General features: G+C 37.2%; 1 protein-coding gene across 4 annotated transcripts in view; it reads left to right on the top strand.

The window, feature by feature from the left end:
- Positions 1–22,316, top strand: part of CDH10 (cadherin 10) — a 143,898-nt gene extending 121,582 nt beyond the window's left edge. For 2 of the 4 annotated variants that reach the window (XM_064270867.1, XM_003407879.4), the window contains 4 exons: positions 3,940–4,061; positions 17,330–17,438; positions 18,115–18,366; positions 21,826–22,316. In XM_064270867.1, the coding sequence (XP_064126937.1) occupies positions 3,940–4,061; positions 17,330–17,438; positions 18,115–18,366; positions 21,826–22,316 (974 nt within the window). Of the gene's footprint in view, positions 1–3,939; positions 4,062–8,939; positions 8,963–17,329; positions 17,439–18,114; positions 18,367–21,825 lie in introns of all 4 variants that reach the window. The other 2 variants (XM_064270845.1, XM_064270859.1) reach the window with 2 other exon arrangements.
- Positions 22,317–23,247: the final 931 nt, after the last annotated feature.

Raw genomic sequence — 23,247 nt, 5'->3', positions numbered from 1 at the left:
TTCACCGTTAAATGAAATCAGTCCATAGAGTAACAGCCAGAAATACCTACCTGCCAGACTATAAGCAGTAAGGCTCCCATTAAGCTGTTCTGGGTAGTGAATGGAATGAGAATGAGAGGAAAACAGCATGTAGGGAATTGTTTTTACTAGACTTTAAACATTGGTTTTATGGTACACCAAGCCCTGAGCAGGACAGAACAATGTATAAATGTACTTCTTAAGAATATGTTTCCAGGCCTTGCCTTTAACAGTTTAATTCTACATTCCCCAGCAATTTATCACATCTTATGGCAAGTACTAATCCAGGTAATTATTTAGTGCATTATACCATAGGATAACTTCTCTTTTTCTTTTTTAAAAAGTATTTTTAAATGCCATGCAGAGAACAAAAATCTAAAATTAAGGTCATGCTCAGTGACTTAATACACTTGGGTAATATAACACATTTGTTGTAGACACTAAGGTGCTCCTGTAAACCCAGTCCTGAGAATTTAGCAATTATCATTGCAAACAATTTTAAGGATAGTAGAGCAAAGTTTATGACTGAAGGATGCCATTATCTAGACCTAATTTCTTATTAGTGGAAATTCTTACCCTACGTAGGTAGAGAAATTACACCTTTCTAAAGCCTGATATTTATAAATAATTATTTAAGTTTTCTCTTTTTTTAGGTATGGCAAAGCCTGTGGATGCGTAAGCATACTTCTGCTTTGGGACATTCGCCTAAGATCCCTATTCCTGATGCATTCTGGTTACTGTAGAGTTTCTCTAGTTGACAGTGAGGGAGACTCAAGTTATAAAGATATGCCAGCAACTACTCAGTAGGATGCTTCCTTCTAATGCTTTATACTTTTTATTTATACATAAGCTGCACAGCACCATCTGCCAGCAAAAAGATTAGTGTAAGCTCTGTTTTTTGAATAAGTGACTCCAGGCTTGATGTTTTATAAAACACACTTATCCCTGTGGATTTAGCTTTCGATTTGAAGAGCCCTGAGATATTTGTAAAAGGCTGGAATATACCCATCTTGTGTTAGGGAAGGGGCGGACAATGCAGTTTTTTAGATATAAAAATTTCTGTCTCTCATGGCTTCTGTGGTACACTTAGAAAGTGAATTTCTACCAACAGAGTTATTATTACTTCAAATTTTAAATTGAAAGCAAATATTTTGCTTAAGTCTAATAACTATATAAGAAGGTTAAGGAACACATTCTAGAAAAAATGGAAGAAGCAGTTTGCTATCTCTTTCCCAGTTATATCCATAGCCGCAGGTAGGTTCAAGTGGTTGAGACTTCGTTTACAGTGAGCACTATGCCTGTGGGTAGTACCAAGTGATCTAGAGATAAAGGAGGGAGGAAACTAGAAGCAAAGCCTTTTCTCCTTTTTTCCTTCTCTCTCCACTTCTTCCAAATGCACCCCTCTTATTCTACCTACATGAACTTTTGGAAAGCTAGTTAATAAGTGTCCATTTTGAATGTTTGTGTGTTGAATAAGAGCTTAAACTGTTAAATAATATAAGGAAAAAGAAATAAGATGGTGATAATAAAGATAATGTTCTTAAAAAACAAAACAAAACCGGTTTCCCTAGTCTAGTCGATTCCAACTCATAGCAACTCTGTAGGACAGAGTAGGACTGCCTCAATAGGGTTTCCAAGGCTGTAAGTCTTTCAGAAGCAGACTGCCACATCTTTCTCTCACACAGTGACTACTGGGTTCAAACCACCAACCTTTGGCTAGCAGCCAAGCTGCTTAACTACTATGCCACCAGAGCTCCTGTTCATAATAATAGCTAATACATACTGAGTGTTTTCTATCAAACCGACATTATGATAAGAACTGGTCATGCGTTAACTCACCTACACTTACATAATTTTATGAGACTGTAAGTTCTATTTTATTCATATTACTATGGAGTAAACTGAGGCATTAGGGAGGAGGAATAAACCAGCCAGTTATCACACAATGAATGAGTGGTGAATCAAGAATTCAAAGTAGTTCTGTTCTGTCTAACTCCAGGACCTGAACTCTTTACCACCTGACATATTAAGAAGTGAACAATATGCATCAATATATTAGCAAATATGAAATTAGAACCTGAGAACTGAATGCATATGGGTTAAGAAGACCTGGATTAAGACTTAAGAAGAGTGCTGAAGAGGACATATTTTTAAATTTTTCTCTTGAATGGGGTAGGAAAGATAAATACACTTCAAATGGATTTAGAATTCTGTCTGCCTTCCTTTAAACTACTCCAGCCTTGTTAATGTTCCCACTGAGTAATCAGTTTTACTCATTATCTTTTAAAAAGTGTTGATTTCATCATTTTAGCAGCATTGTAATTAGATGGAGAGAAAAAGGCAAAATAAATTATTTCTACTTAGTGATATACTCCTGACTAGTACACGACAATAAATTTACCTCCGTATCTGAAAAAATATTTAGACTAAAAATAACAAGATAAACTTCACAAGAGTAAGTTTTATTTCCCATAACTCACGTTGCTAGAAGCCATTTAATAATATTGCTACTGGCTTTCAGCTCATCTGATGTGTTTTTTTGATTTCTTTGATTTGTTTTGTTTTTAGCTAATTATCTGCTTTCTCCTTTTTTATTGCTCTTCAGTTTGACTTTGCCAAAGTCCACAAGAACTTTGACTATATCCAAAGACTGAGCTATTAATATTATGGAGGCTGATGAATATAACCTGAGTTTAACAAAACACTTTTAAATATCAGTAGAAGTGCCTGGAAAGCTCAATAATTGAGATAATGCAGTTACGATTAATAAGAGGTTGTTACTCAAATTTGGAAACCCTGGTGGTGTAGTGGTTAAGTGCCATGGCTGCCAGGCGCTCCTTGGAAACTCTATGGGGCAGTTCTACTCTGTCCTGTAGGGTCACTATGAGTAGGCATTGACTCAATGTCAACGAGTTTGTTTTTTGTTTTTTAATCCAAAGTTAAGCCAACTAATGAGGCATTCATATTTTTTAATTCATTTGAAAATTAAAACAGTTCTTAAAATTCATCTTCTTTTGTGAAAACTTTCATGCTCTTGATTTTAACATTTGTAGCAAAAATCATATTTAATATGCTAATTGTTGCTGTTGAGCTAATTTGGAAACAATAAGTTGTTATGCAAAATCAAGCCTGGATTGTTGAAATGACACTAGTAGTGACTGTATTGGAGCCCTGGTGGTACAGTGGTTAAGAGCTCAGGCTGCTAACGAAAAGGTCAACAGTTTGAATCCACCAGCCACTCCTTGGAAACTCTATGGGGCAGTTCTACTCTATCCTATAGGATGGCTAGGAGTCAGGATCAACTCAAAGGTTATGGGCTTGGGTAGGTTTTTTTTTTTTTTTTTTTTAGTGGCTATATTAATAATATATTTGAACCCTTATATTTCTTTGTAAATTTTCTTGCCAATTTTAAAAATTAGTAGCCATACATGAGAATTTCTCAGAGGAAATTAGAGAGTAACATTTGAGAGAGATAAAAATAGTCAGAGGACAACTACCATTCAGAAGCTAATGACCTTGAGCAAGTTACTAATTTATTTGAATTTCTACTTCTTCATCTAAAAAAATATAAGGACTTAATAAGATAAGGATTTATAAAAAGGATTTAATAAATATTAGTTCTTATTTTATACTTTGAACCACGAGGACACAAATATAATATGAACTCAATTACACTGGATTGTGCTTTCAAAAAGAGTTTCCAAAATAATAATAGTACTCATGGGCCCAATAATAATTGAATTCATGACTACTTAATTAGGTGCTATAGTAATTTTCTTTATTGCATTTGCTCATTATGTTGGTAGAATGAACAACATGCTTATTTGTATGTGAGCACTTAATATCCACAAGATGCCTATACAAATTAAATCGGGTGAACAAATGATTTTTCCTAAACAATATTTTCTTTCCCTTTTCTAGACAATCCCAAAGAGATGACACGGGTGGCTGTTTTTGTGAGAATTTTGGATGTTAATGACAATGCCCCACAATTTGCTGTGTTCTATGACACTTTCGTATGTGAAAATGCCAGACCAGGACAGGTGAGCACTTGTAAGGTGGAAAGGGTAAGAAGATTTTAACTTGCATGTTAAATATCTTCTCTCCCCAATATCGAAAGAAATGAATAAACAGAGAGAAGCCTTCATATATAGTCCAGGAATATAATTAAAAAAAAAAAGTGAGCTATGTTTTTAGGAGCTTAAAATGTTTATAATAACAGTATAACAGGTTTGCTTTCATATTTCCTTTGTAGAATCCCAATGCCCTAGTTAATGTTTTATTGTTGCCTCAAAAGTTAAGGTATAAGAAGGCATGCTTTTAACTTTTTAAACTTTCGAGCACAAAAACAAACCAACAAAAATCTGTTGTATCATTAGTTAAATATTGGTAACCGCTAGGAGATGAGGAATGAAAGTTGGGGGAAACAGAGACAAATTCACAGGACCAGCAAAAGGTTTAATCAGTACTCCAGTGTGTGCAAATATGATCTCAAAACCAAGACAACAAGATCCACTGCTTGGATTTAAGCATTGCATTTCACCGTTGCAGCTACACAGCAAGTACTTAATGCATAGCTATTGTCCTTTCAAACATTCTTCCTATATCGCCTTGTTTATAACTCCCTAAGTGTTTTCTTCAGTGACCTCATTTTGTTGTTTGAAAAGCGTGCATGAATATGGCTGAAAGAAATGCTCTTAATTGGTTTGAGTGCTATCTTCACAGAAGGAAGCTTCGTGTTATAAATAATAATTGGGAATCAATTGTGTTTTATTAAAGAAAGAGGAGCCATCGAAAAACCGTACTGTATTTTGACATCATTTGATGCTCTTTATAAACATCAATGTCATTGTTACACTTTTATGCAAATTACGTTGTGGAATAACTCAAATTTATCCTTCTAAAGATTCTAAAAGGAATTCAATAACCTGTCTATTGTTTGAAATGGTAAAATTGCTTCAATTGGATTCTTTTTTTTTTTAACTTGAAAATGCTATGGAAATGTTTAATTTGGCTTATTTAAATGACAGCTGTTTCAAACATACTTCTTAATGAAACAGCACTTGCCCTAAAAATACCCTTCCAAATAGCCGTCTCTTTGACAGGCTCAGCATGGTATAAGTTGAAACCTTTTCTCTAAGAGATAAATTACCCACTTTGCTATTTCAGCATACATTGTTCCCTCTATGGTTGTTCTATTTCATTTTCAAGAGATACCTTTTCAGAACATTTGAATCATTAGAAATACTGGTTTACAAATGTATTCAAACTATACAGGACAAGGGATTGTGTTTGTATTCCTTATGCTTTTTTTTTTTTTTTTTTTTTACTATACCCGGCTTAGAAAGTTCTCCGTAATTTTGGAACTTTTACAAAATACTTGGCATATTGAAGGAAAAAGTCAAATAAAAGATCATTTTAATAAAATTGCAGTAGCCTATTTTGACAAGTTCATAGGGAAAAACATGACCAATAATTTTCGCCTAATTGACTGCGCGAACAATAGCTTTCTATGCTGAAAACCCAAAACCAAACCCTTGGAGTCAATTCCAGCTCCTAACAACCCTATGGGGCAGAGTAGAACTGCTTCATAGGGTTCCCAAGGTGGTAATCTTTACTGAAGCAGACTGCCACATCTTCGCCCTGCTGGGGGGATTGAACCACTGATTTTTTGATTAGCAGCCAAGCATTTAACCATGGCACCACCAAGACTTCTTCCTAGTTATATTTTTAATAATTCTATTTTGTTAGATGTCCTTTTGCCTCGTAAGTTGAAAGATGCCTTTGCTCTCATATAATCAGTAACAGAATTCTAGATCATGACATCCTAGAGGGCAACATAAAAAACATGGTTATTTGATAAAGTCCTCCTTTACTGAGCTTTCATTGAAATTCATTTGTTAAGTCTGCTTCCTCTCATCCTAAGGGAGTAAGAGCAAGTTAGAAGGACTTCTGGGCGTGCTTTAGTTATTTATAGAGGATTTCATTCCACCCAATACTCTTCTGAATTAAATACTGTTTAAGAATAGCACTTAGGACAACAACCAAAAAATAAAAACCAAACCCACTGCCGTCGAGTCGATTCCGACTCATAACGACCTCATAGAACAGAGTAGAACTGCCCCATAGAGTTTCCAAGGAGTGCCTGGCAGATTTGAACTGCTGACTTCTTGGAGAACAACAACATAGAAAAGAATTCCACTTATTTGGTATGTGGAAAAAATGAAAAGACAGAAATAAAACTAATTGCCCAGCCCTCCTTTTCATTCCTGTTCTTGCCAATTTCCTGGTCTAAGGGTAGAAGACCTTCCCCTTTGGTAAGAATTAATTTATAAGTGATGTAGTGCTAAGAGCCCCATCTTGTGTCTGACCTGGGCTACTTGACTCCCTGTTTTTCCATCTCAGAATCAGGGGACCGTTGGAAAGGAGAGAAGTGAGGGAGAGAAGAGGGATGGTTGTTTTCTTTTCTTCTATTGCCCCACTCCCTCAGCCAATAAAACATATTTTAATAACTTTTCATTTCCATGGGAAACAACAGCATTTCATTTTGTAATCTCACAGGAGACTCCTTGAGGTACTCTTTGTATTAACCCATCTGAGGACCTTATCTGTCAAAAAAAAAAAAAAAAAATACAGACTTTAATAGCAGACATGCTCAGATGTTAACTGAAAGGCTGGTGGTTTGAACTTGCCAGTCGGTCTGCAGGAGAAAAGACCTGGCAAACTGCTCCTGTAAAGATTTCAGCTTAGAAAACTCTGTGGGGCAGTTCTATTCTGTGCTAGACAGGGTTGCTATGAGTCAGAATCAATTAGATGGCATACAACAAGATGTTGGTTCAGGCTGTGGGTGGGGCAAATTTCAAGGACTTGGGGAAAGGAGAAACAACCAAAGTTTAGTTAACAAGTATTTTGTTTCTGAGTGGTCAGTGGGGACAAGCAATTCAGTTTCTCATTTATGAGGCAAAGAATGGGAATCTGAGGATGTGGGTAGCCTTGTCATAGGGAAACAAGTGAGCATTCATAGTTTTATCTAAGTCATATAGGAAGGGTGTTTATTTGTGGTAAACTCATTTCCTGAACACAAGGATAGAAGGATTTCTTTAACCATCAATGTTTTCAAGTGCCACATGGTTCAAATAAAATTCAACATTTTCAAAACTAGATCTACTAATTACATATTTTCCACAGAACAACATTTATCTACTTCCCTAATATAAGTAACAACAAAGAGGTGCTATTTTACCAAACAAAGGGATTGTTATTTCATTTGAAAGAAACTCTAAGACCTCCTACTGATAAAAAAAAAAAAAAAAACTGATAAAGCTAATACATATTAAAACTAAATGACCTGTTTTCTAAATTTAGCAATATTAAAATATATTATCCACCCCACACCACATTATCATATGATAACCTCATGTTGCCTTAAGCTTATTTTAGAATGTTGTTATTGTTGTTGTCAGTTGCCCTCCAGTGGATTCTGACTCATGGTGACCCAGTAAAAATACGAAACAATTGCCTAACTGCTAAGGAGGTAAAAAATAAATGATTCATCTGCATTTGTTGTCCATATGCTCAAAACGAATAATGGGCACCATCAATATTTTATTTTTTCCTAATTGGGGCAGTCTATTTTATTGGGAAGCCATCAAAATGAGTTTGGCTTCAGTAGAATAGTCGTCTCTAGGTGGTTCAAAGGGTTAACACACAGAGTCACTAATAGAAAGGTTGGCGGTTCAAGTCCAACACAGAGTTGCCTCCGAAGAAAGGCCTAGCAATCTACTTCTGAAGAATCAGCCCCTGAAAATTCTGTGGAGCATACTTCCACTCTGACACACCATGAGTGGGAATTAACTTGACAGCAATGGTGATGGTATATAGAAAACCAAGGGAAATGGTTTTATCTTCTGGTTGCCAATTTCTGATTCTATTACAAGTCTTTGTGGTACATTTACCAAAAGAAGAATGTCACTGTTTTGAGTGCATGGCTGCAGATGGAAAGGAAGATTGAATTGAGAGGTAAGTTCTGAATATGAAATTGGACTCTAAAAAGCCGAGTCGTTTCAGAGAAGAAACCTATCTTTTAAAGGGGGTAAGTGTTTTAATTTGCAATAAAGAGGTCTTTAGTTTATAAAAGTATGTTGCAATATGATGTAGATTCTTCGACATGTGATTCTATTTTGTTCATATAGTTAGTATAAGTTTGGCTTATTTCCTTTATAACATTTAATGAAAGCACATCACTTAACCCCTGACTTTGAACTCGATAATGGTATAATCTTTGATTAAAATGAAACATTTTAATTGACATTTTTTCTAAAAAACTTGTATAATTCCTTATAAAAACAAGCAAAGATGTGGCCATGTTGTTTTCCAGAATGTATTATTTTGGTCTATTATAATGAACTAGAATTTAAGTTTTTAATAATAGTTGCAAATATATTTTTATTTTGGGACATTGTATTTTTTTCTTTTTTTTTTATTGTGCTTTAAGTGAAAATCTGCAATTCAAGTCAGTTTCTCATGCAAAAACTTATACACGCATTGTTATATTACCCTACAATGTGACAGCATTCTCTTCCTTTCCACCCTATATTCCCTGTGTCCATTTAACCAGCTCCTGTCCCCTTCTGCCTTCTCATCTCACCTCTGGACAGGAGCTGCCATTTAGTCTCATGTCTACTTGAGCCAAGAAACCCAGTCTTCGCCAGTATCATTTTATGTCTTATAGTCCAGTCTAATCTTTGTCTGAAGAGTTCACTTCGGGAATGGTTTTAGTTCTGGGTTAACAGAGAGTCCAGGGCCCATGTCTTCTGGCGTCCCTCCAGTCTCAGTCAGACTAGCAAGTCTGGCCTTTTTAATAGAATTTGGGTTCTGGACCCCACTTTTTTCCTGCTCCATCAGGGACTCTCTGTTGTGTTCCTTGTCAGGGCAGCCAGTGGTGGTAGCCGGGCACCATCTAGTTCCCCTGGTCTTAGGCTGATGGAGTCTCTAGATTATGTGATCCCTCTTGTCTCCTGGGCTCATATTTTCCTTATGTCTTTTTTTTTTTTTAACTTTTATTAAGCTTCAAGTGAACGTTTACAAATCCAATCAGTCTGTCACATATAAGTTTACATACATCTCACTCCCTACTCCCACTTGCTCTCCCCCTCTTGAGTCAGCCCTTTCAGTCTCTCCTTTCTTGACAATTTTGCCGGCTTCCCTCTCTCTCTATCCTCCCATCTCCCCTCCAGACAAGAGTTGCCAACACAATCTCAAGTGTCCACCTGATATAATTAGCTCACTCTTCATAAGCATCTCTCTCCCACCCGCTGACCAGTCCCTTTCATGTCTGATGAGTTGTCTTCGGGGATGGTTCCTGTCCTGTGCCAACAGAAGGTCTGGGGAGCATGGCCGCCGGGATTCCTCTAGTCTCAGTCAGACCATTAAGTTTGGTCTTTTTATGAGAATTTGGGGTCTGTATCCCACTGATCTCCTGCTCCCTCAGGGGTCCTCTGCTGTGCTCCCTGTCAGGGCAGTCATCGATTGTGGCCAAGCACCAACTAGTTCTTCTGGTCTCAGGATGATGTAGGTCTCTGGTTCACGTGGCCCTTTCTGTCTCTTGGGCTCTTAGTTGTCGTGTGGCCTTGGTGTTCTTCATTTTCCTTTGCTCCAGGTGGGTTGAGACCAACTGATGCTTCTTAGATGGCCGCTTGTTAGCATTTAAGACCCCAGACGCCACATTTCAAAGTGGGATGCAGAATGATTTCATAATAGAATTATTTTGCCAATTGACTTAGAAGTCCCTGCAAACCATGTTCCCCAGACCCCCACCCTGGCTCTGCTGACCTTTGAAGCATTCATTTTATCCCGGAAACTTCTTTCCTTTTGGTCCAGTCCAATTGAGCTGACCATCCATGTATTGAGTGTTGTCTTTCCCTTCACCTAAAGCAGTTCTTATCTACTGATTAATCAATAAAAAACCCTCTCCCACCTTCTCTCCCTCCCCCGCTCGTAACCACAAAAGTATGTGTTCTTCTCAGGTTTACTATTTCTCAAGATCTTATAATAGTGGTCTTATACAATATTTGTCCTTTTGCCTCTGACTAATCTCGCTCAGCATAATGCCTTCCAGGTTCCTCCATGTTATGAAATGTTTCACAGATTCGTCACTGTTCTTTATCGATGCGTAGTATTCCATTGTGTGAATATACCACAATTTATTTAACCATTCATCCGTTGATGGACACCTTGGTTGCTTCCAGCTTTTTGCTATTGTAAACAGAGCTGCAATAAACATGGGTGTGCATATATCTGTTTGTATGAAGGCTCTTGTATCTCTAGGGTATATTCCGAGGAGTGGGATTTCTGGGTTGTATGGTAGTTCTATTTCTAACTGTTTAAGATAACGCCAGATAGATTTCCAAAGTGGTTGTACCATTTTACATTCCCACCAGCAGTGTACAAGAGTTCCAATCTCTCCGCAGCCTCTCCAACATTTATTATTTTGTGTTTTTTGGATTAATGCCAGCCTTGCTGGTGTGAGATGGAATCTCATCGTAGTTTTAATTTGCATTTCTCTAATGGCTAATGATCGAGAGCATTTTCTCATGTATCTGTTGGCTGCCTGAATATCTTCTTTAGTGAAATGTGTGTTCATATCCTTTGCCCACTTTTTGATTGGGTTGTGTGTCTTTTTGTGGTTGAGTTTTGACAGAATCATGTAGATTTTAGAGATCAGGCGCTGGTCGGAGATGTCATAGCTGCAAATTCTTTCCCAGTCTGTAGGTGGTCTTTTTACTCTTTTGGTGAAGTCTTTAGATGAGCATAGGTGTTTGATTTTTAGGAGCTCCCAGTTATCGGGTTTCTCTTCATCATTTTTGGTAATGTTTTGTATTCTGTTTATGCCTTGTATTAGGGCTCCTAGGGTTGTCCCAATTTTTTCTTCCATGATCTTTATCATTTTAGTCTTTATGTTTAGGTCTTTGATCCACTTGGAGTTAGTTTTTGTGCATGGTGTAAGGTATGGGTCCTGTTTCATTTTTTTGCAAATGGATATCCAGTTATGCCAGCACCATTTGTTAAAAAGGCTGTCTTTTCCCCAATTAATTGACACTGGTCCTTTGTCAAATATCAGCTGCTCATACGTGGATGGATCTATGTCTGGGTTCTCAGTTCTGTTCCATTGGTCTATGTGCCTGTTGTTGTACCAGTACCAGGCTGTTTTGACTACTGTGGCTGTATAATAGGTTCTGAAATTAGGTAAAGTGAGGCCTCCCACTTTCTTCTTCTTTTTCAGTAGTGCTTTGCTTATCCAGGGTTTCTTTCCCTTCCATATGAAATTGGTGATTTGTTTCTCTATCCCCTTAAAATATGACATTGGAATTTGGATCGGAAGTGCGTTAAATGTATAGATGGCTTTTGGTAGAATAGACATTTTTACTATGTTAAGTCTTCCTATCCACGAGCAAGGTATGTTTTTCCACTTAAGTACGTCCTTTTGAATTTCTTGTAGTAGAGCTTTGTAGTTTTCTTTGTATAGGTCTTTTACATCCTTGGTAAGATTTATTCCTAAGTATCTTATCTTCTTGGGGGCTACTGTGAATGGTATTGATTTGGTTATTTCCTCTTCGGTGTTTTTTTTGTTGCTGTAAAGGAATCCAAGTGATTTTTGTATGTTTATTTTATAACCTGAGAGTCTGCCAAACTCCTCTATTAGTTTCAGTAGTTTTCTGGAGGATTCCTTAGGGTTTTCTGTGTATATAATCATGTCATCTGCAAATAGTGATAACTTTACTTCTTCCTTGCCAATCCGGATACCTTTTATTTCTTTGTCTAGCCTAATTGCCCTGGCTAGGACTTCCAGCACGATGTTGAATAAGAGCGGTGATAAAGGGCATCCTTATCTGGTTCCCGTTCTCAAGGGAAATGCTTTCAGGTTCTCTCCATTTAGAGTGATATTGGCTGTTGGCTTTGCATTTTTTTTTTTTTTTGGCTTTGCATAGATGCCCTTTATTATGTTGAGGAATTTTCCTTCAATTCCTATTTTGGTAAGAGTTTTTATCAGAAATGGGTGTTGGACTTTGTCAAATGCCTTTTCTGCATCAATTGATAAGATCATGTGGTTTTTGTCTTTTATTTTACTTATGTGATGGATTACATTAATGGTTTTTCTGATATTAAACCAGCCTTGCATACCTGGCATAAATCCCACTTGATCAGGGTGAATTATTTTTTTGATGTGGTGTTGGATTCTATTGGCTAGAATTTTGTTGAGGATTTTTGCATCAATGTGCATGAGGGATATAGGTCTATAATTTTCTTTTTTTGTAATGTCTTTACCTGATTTTGGTATCAGGGAGATGGTGGCTTCATAGAATGAGTTGGGTAGTATTCCGTCATTTTCTATGCTATGGAATACCTTCAGAAGTAGTGGTGTTAACTCTGCTCTGAAAGTTTGGTAGAACTCTGCAGTGAAGCCGTCCGGGCCAGGGCTTTTTTTTGTTTGGAGTTTTTTGATTACCGTTTCAATCTCTTTTTTTGTTATGGGTCTATTTAGTTGTTCTACTTCTGAATGTGTTAGTTTAGGTAGGTAGTGTTTTTCAAGGAATTCACCCATTTCTTCTAGGTTTTCAAATTTGTTAGAGTACAATTTTTCATAATAATCTGAAATGATTCTTTTAATTTCATTTGGTTCCGTTGTGATGTGGTCCTTCTCGTTTCTTATTCGGGTTATTTGTTTCCTTTCCTGTATTTCTTTAGTCAGTCTCGCCAATGGTTTATCAATTTTGTTAATTTTTTCAAAGAACCAGCTTTTGGCTTTGTTAATTCTTTCAATTGTTTTTCTGTTTTCTAATTCATTTAGTTCAGCTCTAATTTTTATTATTTGTTTTCTTCTGGTGCCTGATGGATTCTTTTGTTGCTCACTTTCTATTTGTTCAAGTTGTAGGGACAGTTCTCTGATTTTGGCTCTTTCTTCTTTTTGTATGTGTGCATTTATCGATATAAATTGGCCTCTGGGCACTGCTTTTGCTGTGTCCCAGAGGTTTTGATAGGAAGTATTTTCATTCTTGTTGCTTTCTAAGAATTTCCTTATTCCCTCCTTGATGTCTTCTATAACCCAGTCTTTTGTCAGGAGGGTATTGTTCATTTTCCAAGTATTTGATTTCATTTCCCTAGTTTTTCTGTTATTGATTTCTAGTTTTATTGCCTTGTGGTCTGAGAAGATGCTTTGTAATATTTCGATGTTTTGGACTCTGCAAAGGTTTGTTTTATGACCTAATATGTGGTCTATTCTAGAGAATGTTCCATGTGCGCTAGAAAAAAAAGTATATTTTGCAGCAGTTGGGTGGAGAGTTCTGTAGAAGTCAATGAGGTCAAGTTGGTTGATTGTTGTAATTAGATCTTCCGTGTCTCTATTGAGCTTCTTACTGGATGTCCTGTCCTTCTCCGAAAGTGGTGTGTTGAAGTCTCCTACTATAATTGTGGAGGTATCTATCTCACTTTTCAATTCTGTTAAAATTTGATTTATGTATCTTGCAGCCCTGTCATTGGGTGCATAAATATTTAATATGGTTATGTCTTCCTGATCAATTGTCCCTTTTATCATTATATAGTGTCCTTCTTTATCCTTTGTGGTGGATTTAAGTCTAAAGTCTATTTTGCCAGAAATTAATATTGCTACTCCTCTTCTTTTTTGCTTATTGTTTGCTTGATATACTTTTTTCCATCCTTTGAGTTTTAGTTTGTTTGTGTCTGTAAGTCTAAGGTGTGTCTCTTGTAGGCAGCATATAGATGGATCGTGTTTCTTTATCCAGTCTGTGACTCTCTGTCTCTTTATTGGTGCATTTAGTCCATTTACATTCAGGGTAATTATAGATAAATAAGTTTTTAGTGCTGTCATTTTGATGCCTTTTTATGTGTGTTGTTGACAATTTCATTTTTCCACCTACTTTTTTGTGCTGAGGCGTTTTTCTTAGTAAATTGTGAGATCCTCATTTTCATAGTGTTTGACTTCATGTTAGTTGAGTCGTTACGTTTTTCTTGGCTATTATCTTGAGTTATAGAGTTGTTATACCTTTTTGTGGTTACCTTATTATTTACCTCTATTTTTCTAAGTAAAAACCTAACTTGTATTGTTCTATATCGCCTTGTATCACTCTCCATATGGCAGCTCAATGCCTCCTGTATTTAGCCCCTCTTTTTTATTATGTGATCTTTTACCTATTGACTTCCATGATTCCCTGTTATGTGTATTTTTTTTTTTAATTAATCTTAATTTGTTTGTTTTTGTGATTTCCCTATTTGAGTTGATATCAGGACGTTCTGTTTTGTGACCTTGTGTTGTGCTGATATCTGATATTATTGGTTCTCTGACCAAACAATATCCTTTAGTATTTCTTGTAGCTTTGGTTTGGTTTTTGCAAATTCTCTAAACTTGTGTTTATCTGTAAATATCTTAATTTCACCTTCATATTTCAGAGAGAGTTTTGCTGGATATATGATCCTTGGCTGGCAGTTTTTCTCCTTCAGTGTTCTGTATATGTCGTCCCGTTCCCTTCTTGCCTGCATGGTTTCTGCTGAGTAGTCTGAACTGATTCTTATTGATTCTCCCTTGAAGGAAACCTTTCTTTTCTCCCTGGCTGCTTTTAAAATTTTCTGTTTATCTTTGGTTTTGGTGAGTTTGATGATAATACGTCTTGGTGTTTATCTTTTTGGATCAATCTTAAATGGGGTTCGATGAGCATCTTGGATAGATATTCTTTCGTCTTTCATGATGTCAGGGAAGTTTTGTGTCAGGAGTTCTTCAACTATTTTCTCTGTGTTTTCTGTCCCCCCTCCCTGTTCTGGGACTCCAATTACTCGCAAGTTATCCTTCTTGATAGAGTCCCACATGATTCTTAGGGTTTCTTCATTTTTTTTAATTCTTTCATCAGATTTTTTTTCAGCTATGTTGGTGTTGATTCCCTGGTCCTCCAGATGTCCCAGTCTGCATTCTAATTGCTCGAGTCTGCTCCTCTGACTTCCTATTGCGTTGTCTAATTCTGTAATTTTATTGTTAATCTTTTGGATTTCTACATGCTGTCTCTCTATGGATTCTTGCAACTTATTAATTTTTCCACTATGTTCTTGAATAATCTTTTTGAGTTCTTCAACAGTTTTATCGGTGTGTTCCTTGGCTTTTTCTGCAGTTATCCTAATTTCATTTGTGATATCTTTAAGCATTCTGTAAATTAGTTTTTTATATTCTGTATCTGATAATTCCAGGATTGTATCTTCATTTGGGAAAATTTTAATTCTTTTGTTTGGGGGGTTGGAGAAGCTGTCATGGTCTGCTTCTTTAAGTGGTTTGGTATGGATTGTTGTCTCCGAGCCATCACTGGGAAACTAGTTTTTCCAGAAAATCCGCTAAAAAAAAATGCAGTCAGATCCCTATCAGAGTTCTCCCTCTGGCTCAGGCTATTCGGATGTTAATGAAGCCGCCTGGGGAGGATGGGGGAGGGAACAGAGAGATAGGAGAGTAGCACCTCAGAGTATAGCCAGAGTTGCTTGTCTTGCTTGGAATGACTATTATATCTGAGATTCCCGCGGGGTGCATCGCCTATGTGTGCTGGCTGTGTGGAGATTGTCCCCGGGGGGTCTGTCCCGCTGGAGTCACTGTCAGATCTTCCACTTCCAATCCCACGCCCAGCGTCAAGGCTCCCCTGCTGGGACGGTGCACTCTCGACTCCAAAATCAGTCGCTGCCTCCCGGGGACTTCTTGTCCCTTCAGCCGCGTGGCCGTGCCGCCCCCGCGAACCATTCGGGCCCCCTCCCGGGGTTAGTTCAGATGGGTGGAGCAGCTCCCCGTGCTTGTGCCATGACCGAGTGTCCCGGCTGGGACGCTGTTCTCCCCGCTCCAAGACCAGTCGCTGCCTCCCGGGGACTTCTCCTACGGGCTGTGTCCCACGCCGCCCGCACGACCCAACTGGGCCCCCTCCCGGGGTTAGTTCAGGGGGGTGGAGCAGCTCTCCGTGTTTATGCCGTACCTGCGTCCAGTCCAAATCCCGGCGGGATGGTTCCCCGGCTGGGACGCTGCTCTCCCCGTTTCAAGACCTGTCACTGCCTCCCGGGGACTTCTCCTACCGGCTGCATCCCACACCGCCCGCGGAACCGGCTGGTCCCCCTCCCGGGGTTAGTTTAGGGGGGTGGAGCAGCTCTCTCTGCTTGTGCCGTACCTGACTGGTACGCTGGCTCCAGGCTCTGAAAACAATCGCTACTTCCCCGTATTAGTTCATTCTCCGTCTCTAAATCTGTGTTTGTTGTTCAGGGTTCGTAGATTGTTATGTATGTGATCGATTCACTTGTTTTTCTGTGTCTTTGTTGTAAGAGGGATCCGAGGTAGCATCTGCCTAGTCCACCATCTTGGCTCCGCCTCCTTTCCTTATGTCTTTGGTGTTCTTCATTCTCATTTGGTCCAGGTAATTTGGGACCAATTGATGCATCTTAGATGGCTGCTTGTTAGCTTTTAAGACCCTGGATGCCACTCACCAAAGTGAGATGCAGAACATTTTCTTAATAAACTTTGTTACACCAATTGACCTAGATGTCCCCTGAAACGATGGTTCCCAGAACCACACCTCTGCTACTCTGTCCCCTGAAGTATTTGGTTATACTCGGTAAACTTCTTAGGTTTTGGTTTAGTCCAGTTGCGCAGGCTTCCCTTGTATTGTGGGTTGCCCTTCCCTTCAACTAATTCTTGTCTACTCTATCTAGTAAGTAAATACCCTTCTCCCTCCCTCCACACCCTCATAAGCATCAAAGAATGTTTTCTTCTGTGTTTAAAACTTTCCTTGAGTTCTTATAATAGTGGTCTCATACAATATTTGTGGGACATTGTATTTTGTATATTAAAAGACCAAAAACTCTACTTTTACTTTTCTATCATTTTTTCTCTATGAGAGTGTTAACATGCTATTTTTAATGATATATAAACATAAGAATTTTTATTGATCTATTTTCTCAATAAGTTGTTTCATTTATGCGTTATTTTTCCTCCAACATATTGCTATAAACCTCTTCACTTCAAATGCTACATATAAATTAATAAAATCTAAAAAAATATAATATTAAAAATTTTGAAGGAAAGAGTAATATCCAGGAGAAAGAGTGAGAGAGATTAAATCTGTTAAAATAAAAATAATAGTAAAAAATATGAATAAACTCAAATAAAGGTACATGTAGAAGGAACATAATCCACTGGCTTTAATTTTTTATGCAAAATAAGGGTGCTAAAAATACATATTATAAAGCAGAGTTGATGAATATATATATTTTCTCTTTTCTGCAGCTAATACAGACTATAAGTGCAGTAGACAAAGATGATCCTTTAGGTGGACAGAAATTTTTCTTCAGTTTAGCTGCTGTCAATCCGAACTTCACAGTACAGGATAATGAAGGTAAACTTTAAAACGTGTCCCTTATGATTCTAAGGTGTCATTAACAGGAAATGTCCTCCAAAGCATTTCTTTGTGGGACTGTGTTAGGCACTTTATATCAGTCATCTCAGATGTTATACCAATCCTTTGAGTAATACAGTATTATATTCATTTTAATGAGTGGAAACAAAGTTTAAAACTATTAAGTAGCTTGCTATTTGTTGCTAAAGGATGCAAAGATTTTTGTCTGCTTTATGGACTATAAAAATGCAGCCATATTTAAAATTCCCCCATTATATTTTTCTTCAAGGTTATTGGATGTATGTGTGTGAGAAAGTGTTTGTGTATAAGCTTGCATATTTGTTAAGGAAAAAAAAAAGCATTCTAATATGTGTTTTTCTTGATGTGCAAAATATTGTTTTTTGAAAACTGAAAATTTTATTAGTTTTGATAAATGATTCACTTATCAAAATTCGCCATTTTGAAAGTGTTATCAGGGAGTTCTTAGAAAAACTAATAAGTAAGCAATCTATAGTCTTTGATTCCTCAATCGATCATTTTTATATTCTCTGTATTAGGAAAATGTGCATGAGTTTTATATAAACATACTTTTTTATTTTACATTTCTAATCCTGATTATCAGATATAACAAATTTACTATCCCAAATCATTTGTAATATTTGAAAATTCATTTTAGATAATACTGCCAGAATTTTAACCAGAAAAAATGGATTCAATAGGCACGAAATTAGTACTTATCTCCTGCCCGTGGTGATATCAGACAACGATTACCCAATTCAGAGCAGCACGGGCACGCTGACCATCCGTGTGTGTGCCTGCGACGGCCAAGGCAACATGCAGTCCTGCAGCGCTGAAGCCCTGCTCCTCCCGGCCGGCCTCAGCACCGGGGCCTTGATCGCCATTCTCCTCTGCATTATTATTCTGCTGGGTAGGTAATGAAACTAGAAAGAAAATGTGGTGATTTTTCTAGGTTGCCCACCTTAATGTTTTTTTTTTTTTTTTAATTATGCTTTAAGTGAAAGTTTACAAATCCAATTAGTCTCTCATACAAAAACTTATATACACCTTGCTATGTAGTCTTAGCTGCTCTCCCCCTAATGAGACAGCACTTTCCTCTTCTCTGTCCTGTATTCCCCGTGTCCATTCAACAAGCTCCTGTCCCCCTCTGGTTTCTCATATCCCTCCAGACAGGAGCTGCCCACATAGTCTTATGTGTCTACTTGAGCCAGGAAGGTCACTCCTCACCAGTATCATTTTCTGTCTTATAGTCCAGTCAAATCCCTGTGTGAAGAGTTGGGTTCTGGAATGGTTCCAGTCTTGGGCCAACAGAGGGTGTAGGGACCATGACTTCTGGGGTCCCTCAGTCTCAGTCAGACCATTAAATCTGGTCTTTTTGCTAGAATTTGAGGTCTGCATCCTGCTGTTCTACTCCATCAGGGATTGTCTGTTGTGCTCCCTCTCAGGACTCAGTGTGTTTTTAATTAGAAAATTTGCTGTTAAAATAACTCCCTCCGAAATAACCCCCAAGTTTTAAGACAGAAATAAAATAACTAGAGTCAAATTTATTAAAATAGTTTATCCTAGCAGAATTTATAAACATATATAAAGTATGTTTTGAGATAGTGGTGGTAATAGCAGGACTTTGGAACCTGGAACTCATTCAAATGTGAATAAATGTATAAAAAAATAAACAAATATTTATCTTTTAGTAAAACATATTAAATAAACAAAAGAAAAGGAAAGGACTTCTGTAGGATTGGAGGAAGTTCAGAGACAGACGACTGTAATTCTCGCTAGCCATACTGAAAGTACCAATGGAATTAAACATTCTTTGCAGCATAGGTCACAGAACAACGAAGGAAGAGAAGTCAGTAGCCAGTTGCCCCGTTCTTTCCTAGCAGACACATGATTTGTCTCCCAAGCGGTGAAATCGCAGACTCTGTGTCATTGCCTCTTTGTGGGTTATCTGCCAAACTCCTGTTCGAGAGCAATTAGTGTAGGAGCTCGAGGAGGTGGTGGAGTAGAGTGTCAACACTGAGACTTAAGGTTGGACACTATTAGCAGATCTCAAAAGATGGAAAACAAAAAAAAAAAAGCAGTTAATAATTTTTGTTAGAATGAAAATTCAAAAACTTGCCTTTGTGTAGAAGGACTACCTGCCAGCATACCTGTACTCAATTATTGCCAACTTTTCAAAATGTTACATAAAACATTTTTTATTGCCATCATCCCAAATTTGAAAATAATGCTGGCAATAATAAATTATGGCAATATTTTCCGTGGTTATTAAAGGAGAGCAATGTTTTATATGAAGTTAGGACTTGCACCAATAAAACATGGCTTAAGAAAGACTCCATTCTGTGTTTAATTTGGTTATATCTACTTCATCTACAGAAGAAACATTTCCATTTTTCTACTTTTAACATAACGTGTGTACTCCCTATCTCTGCAGTTATTAACTGAAGAGTAAATTATTCATGCCAGATAAACCATTAAAGGTATGAAATGATCACTTTTAGATCTGATTTTTTAATGTAGTTCAGGAAATGAGAATGTGGTAGCTTTTAAAATATGCATTATATATCCTATTACTATGGGATATTAGGCACAACAAGACTTCTTCATGATGCAGAAAATAATAAACTTGATTATATTTAATAGAATATGTGAGAATTAATCAAATTTTTATTTTTATAATTCAACTTGCCATTAATATAATAAATCTTTTGAAGAAAATACATGTGCTTTAGAGTAATTGACTCTACATTTGCAAATGTGAAAAATGTAGATATTTATCTTTTGGGTTTAAATTTTATATTGCCAAACTCATTCCATTAAAATGTGTATTAAATATTAAAGTCTTCATGGAGAATAATATTAATAGTGGCATGGTTTTATTAAGTGTTTACTGTGTGTAAGACTCTGTAATTAGCACTTTGCCCCAAATGAGATTTTTTATTTTCACAAAAAAATATAATGTTCATAGGATTATTATTTTCATTTTATAAATAATGAAAACAGAAGTTAGAAATATTCAAAACATTTCCCAATGTCACACAGTTCCTGGGCGGCTAAGACCTGGCTCTTAGTCATCGTGCATACAGTTTGCCAGTGGAATCTCAAGTTTATTTCCACTTTTTTTTTCTGAAAAAAATTATTAAATATCTCCAGCCTTACTGGAGATATACATATTTATGTATAGAGAGACAGGCCCCTGGTGACACAGTGGTTAAGCACTCAGCTGCTAACTGAAAGTTGGGCAGTTGGAACCCACTCAGTGGCTCCCAGGGAGAGAAGAGCTGGCTCTCTGCTTCTGTGAAGGCTACAGCCTAGGAAACCCTATGAGGTGGTTTCTACTCTGCCCTGTAGGGTCACTATGAGTCAAAATGGACTCGGTGGCACACAACAACAGCACACACACACACACTTAAAGGAATGTGACTAAAGTGTCAGAGGTAGTGAATGAGAGTTGGGCTGAGGTAGTGAATGGGAGTAGGGAGCTCTAATTCAAGCAGAGGGAATTTGATATTAACTTTCTCCTGTCTTTTAGATTATTGACAATACTATAATTATTGACATCATCGTCATTACCGTTATTATTATTACTCCTTTCTAGAGGTAAATGTCCATTCTGAGAGATACAAAAGGCTGGCCCTCGTATTGAGCAGAGTGACCTGCCTAGTGGCCATTAAGTCATTCCTTGGCTTCAGGTCTCTTTTAAGGGGAGCAGAAATTTCAGTCAGTGAAATTTGTAACTGTAATCTGATCTAAATTTTTTTTCTTTGGTCTCATGAACTTCTCAACCAATCTAATGTCTAAATAACCTGGTCTTTTTTCTAGTAATTAAGGCCTTACTTTAATAAAATTAAAAAAAAAAATCTACATACATCTCTCAGCAAAGCTGTTTAACAGAAACTAATGTATCACGACTTGTGAGATATGGTGCTTTTAAATACTGTATCAGGGTGTGAAAAATAAAGGCATATTTCTGCTCTTTTTAATTGTCTCATTTGAAGTTGAATTCCATTTGTATCTATTTTTATGTTACATCTTATATCACTATTTATACAGAGGATAAAGAGTGCTTAGACAATCAGAAACCACCTTTAAACAGTTTATAGAAAAGTAGATAAATTATAAATCATGGCATTTAAGGAATAGCCCACATTCTGTTTAAAAAATTAGAAACACTCTTCCTAAACAACTCCCCCCAGCCCTTCAACAGCCCTCCCCCCAAAAAAAGACAGGTTGGAAATACAAAATTAATTTTAAATTCTAAATTTTCATGGGAAAATTATATTGTTTCAGCCCCTTTACAATACTTCCACTCATTATTTACCTGACGTTTTAAGTGGACCTCTAATTTATCTCCTTTTCTTCTTTCAAGTTATAGTAGTGCTGTTTGCAGCCCTGAAAAGGCAGCGGAAAAAAGAGCCTCTGATCTTGTCGAAAGAGGACATCAGAGACAACATTGTGAGCTATAATGATGAAGGTGGTGGAGAGGAAGACACCCAGGCCTTTGATATCGGCACCCTGAGGAATCCTGCAGCTATCGAGGAAAAGAAACTCCGGCGAGATATTATTCCGGAAACTTTATTTATACCACGGAGGACTCCTACAGCCCCGGATAACACCGATGTCCGGGATTTCATTAATGAAAGGCTAAAGGAGCATGACCTTGATCCCACCGCACCGCCATACGACTCACTAGCAACCTATGCCTATGAAGGAAATGATTCAATAGCTGAGTCTCTGAGTTCATTAGAATCAGGTACTACTGAAGGAGACCAAAATTACGATTACCTCCGAGATTGGGGCCCTCGGTTTAACAAGCTAGCGGAAATGTATGGTGGCGGAGAAAGCGACAAAGACTCTTAACCTAGGGTACTAGCTCTGTTCCAACGAGAGGAAGTAACTTTACCGCACCGTCTCCACGTCACCATATTTGATATTCAGGACGATTTTCCTGCCATGCCGCACAGTTTCTTTTCCCATTTACTTTTTCATTTGTTCCTTAATTACATTAATTCTCTCCTGTAGAATGTCTCATGGAATATATACAATTTATTTAATCACTTCCAAGAGCCAAAGCTATGGAAATTCAGTGTTGTCCATCTTAGTAAATAAAAGATAATTTCAGAAACATGAACAGGATAGTTCTCCCTTAAGCAACCTCACAGACAAGCCGCTTCTGTTAGATACATGCTCTGCCCTTGCAAATAAAGCTTTCAAAAGGTGAAGGAAATTTTTAAAGTATATCCTGTTCCGTACATTAAGTTAAAAAAAAAAAAAGTTCATGTGTTGTTAGTAGGTGTGATATGCAACCTGTTATACAAACGTGTGTGCAATTTCATTTCATCAAATTCTATCTGCTAATGTTTTATATTTATATTTTTGTATTTATTTTTAAAAAATAAACCAGTTTTTACAACTACTTTGTCTGCAGATTCTTTTGTTTTCCTAGAAAGAATGAGCTTCTGTATGACCTATCTTAGTACGAAATTAGTACCTGAATACGGGTAAGCTTATAGAATCAATCTAATTAGTAATGAGAACTCTATAAAATTAATAAAATTTAAATAGGAATTATCTGTCTAATGGCTCGCGTTGTGCTATGATATGTGAAAACTTCTATATTAAAAGTAATACTCACTTGTAAACCAGTCCGTTCTAAATCATGGCAGCCCCATGTGGGTCAGGGTAGAATCATGCTCCATAGGGTTTTTAATGGCTGATTTTTCTAAAGTGGATCCCGAGGCACTTCTTAAAAGGTGCCTTTTGCTGGACTTTACCTCCAACCTTTCAGTTA

This window comes from Loxodonta africana, chromosome 2, assembly GCF_030014295.1.
Source record: "Loxodonta africana isolate mLoxAfr1 chromosome 2, mLoxAfr1.hap2, whole genome shotgun sequence".
NCBI classification, from domain to species: domain Eukaryota; kingdom Metazoa; phylum Chordata; class Mammalia; order Proboscidea; family Elephantidae; genus Loxodonta; species Loxodonta africana.
This window is presented reverse-complemented; position numbering and strand designations above follow the sequence as displayed.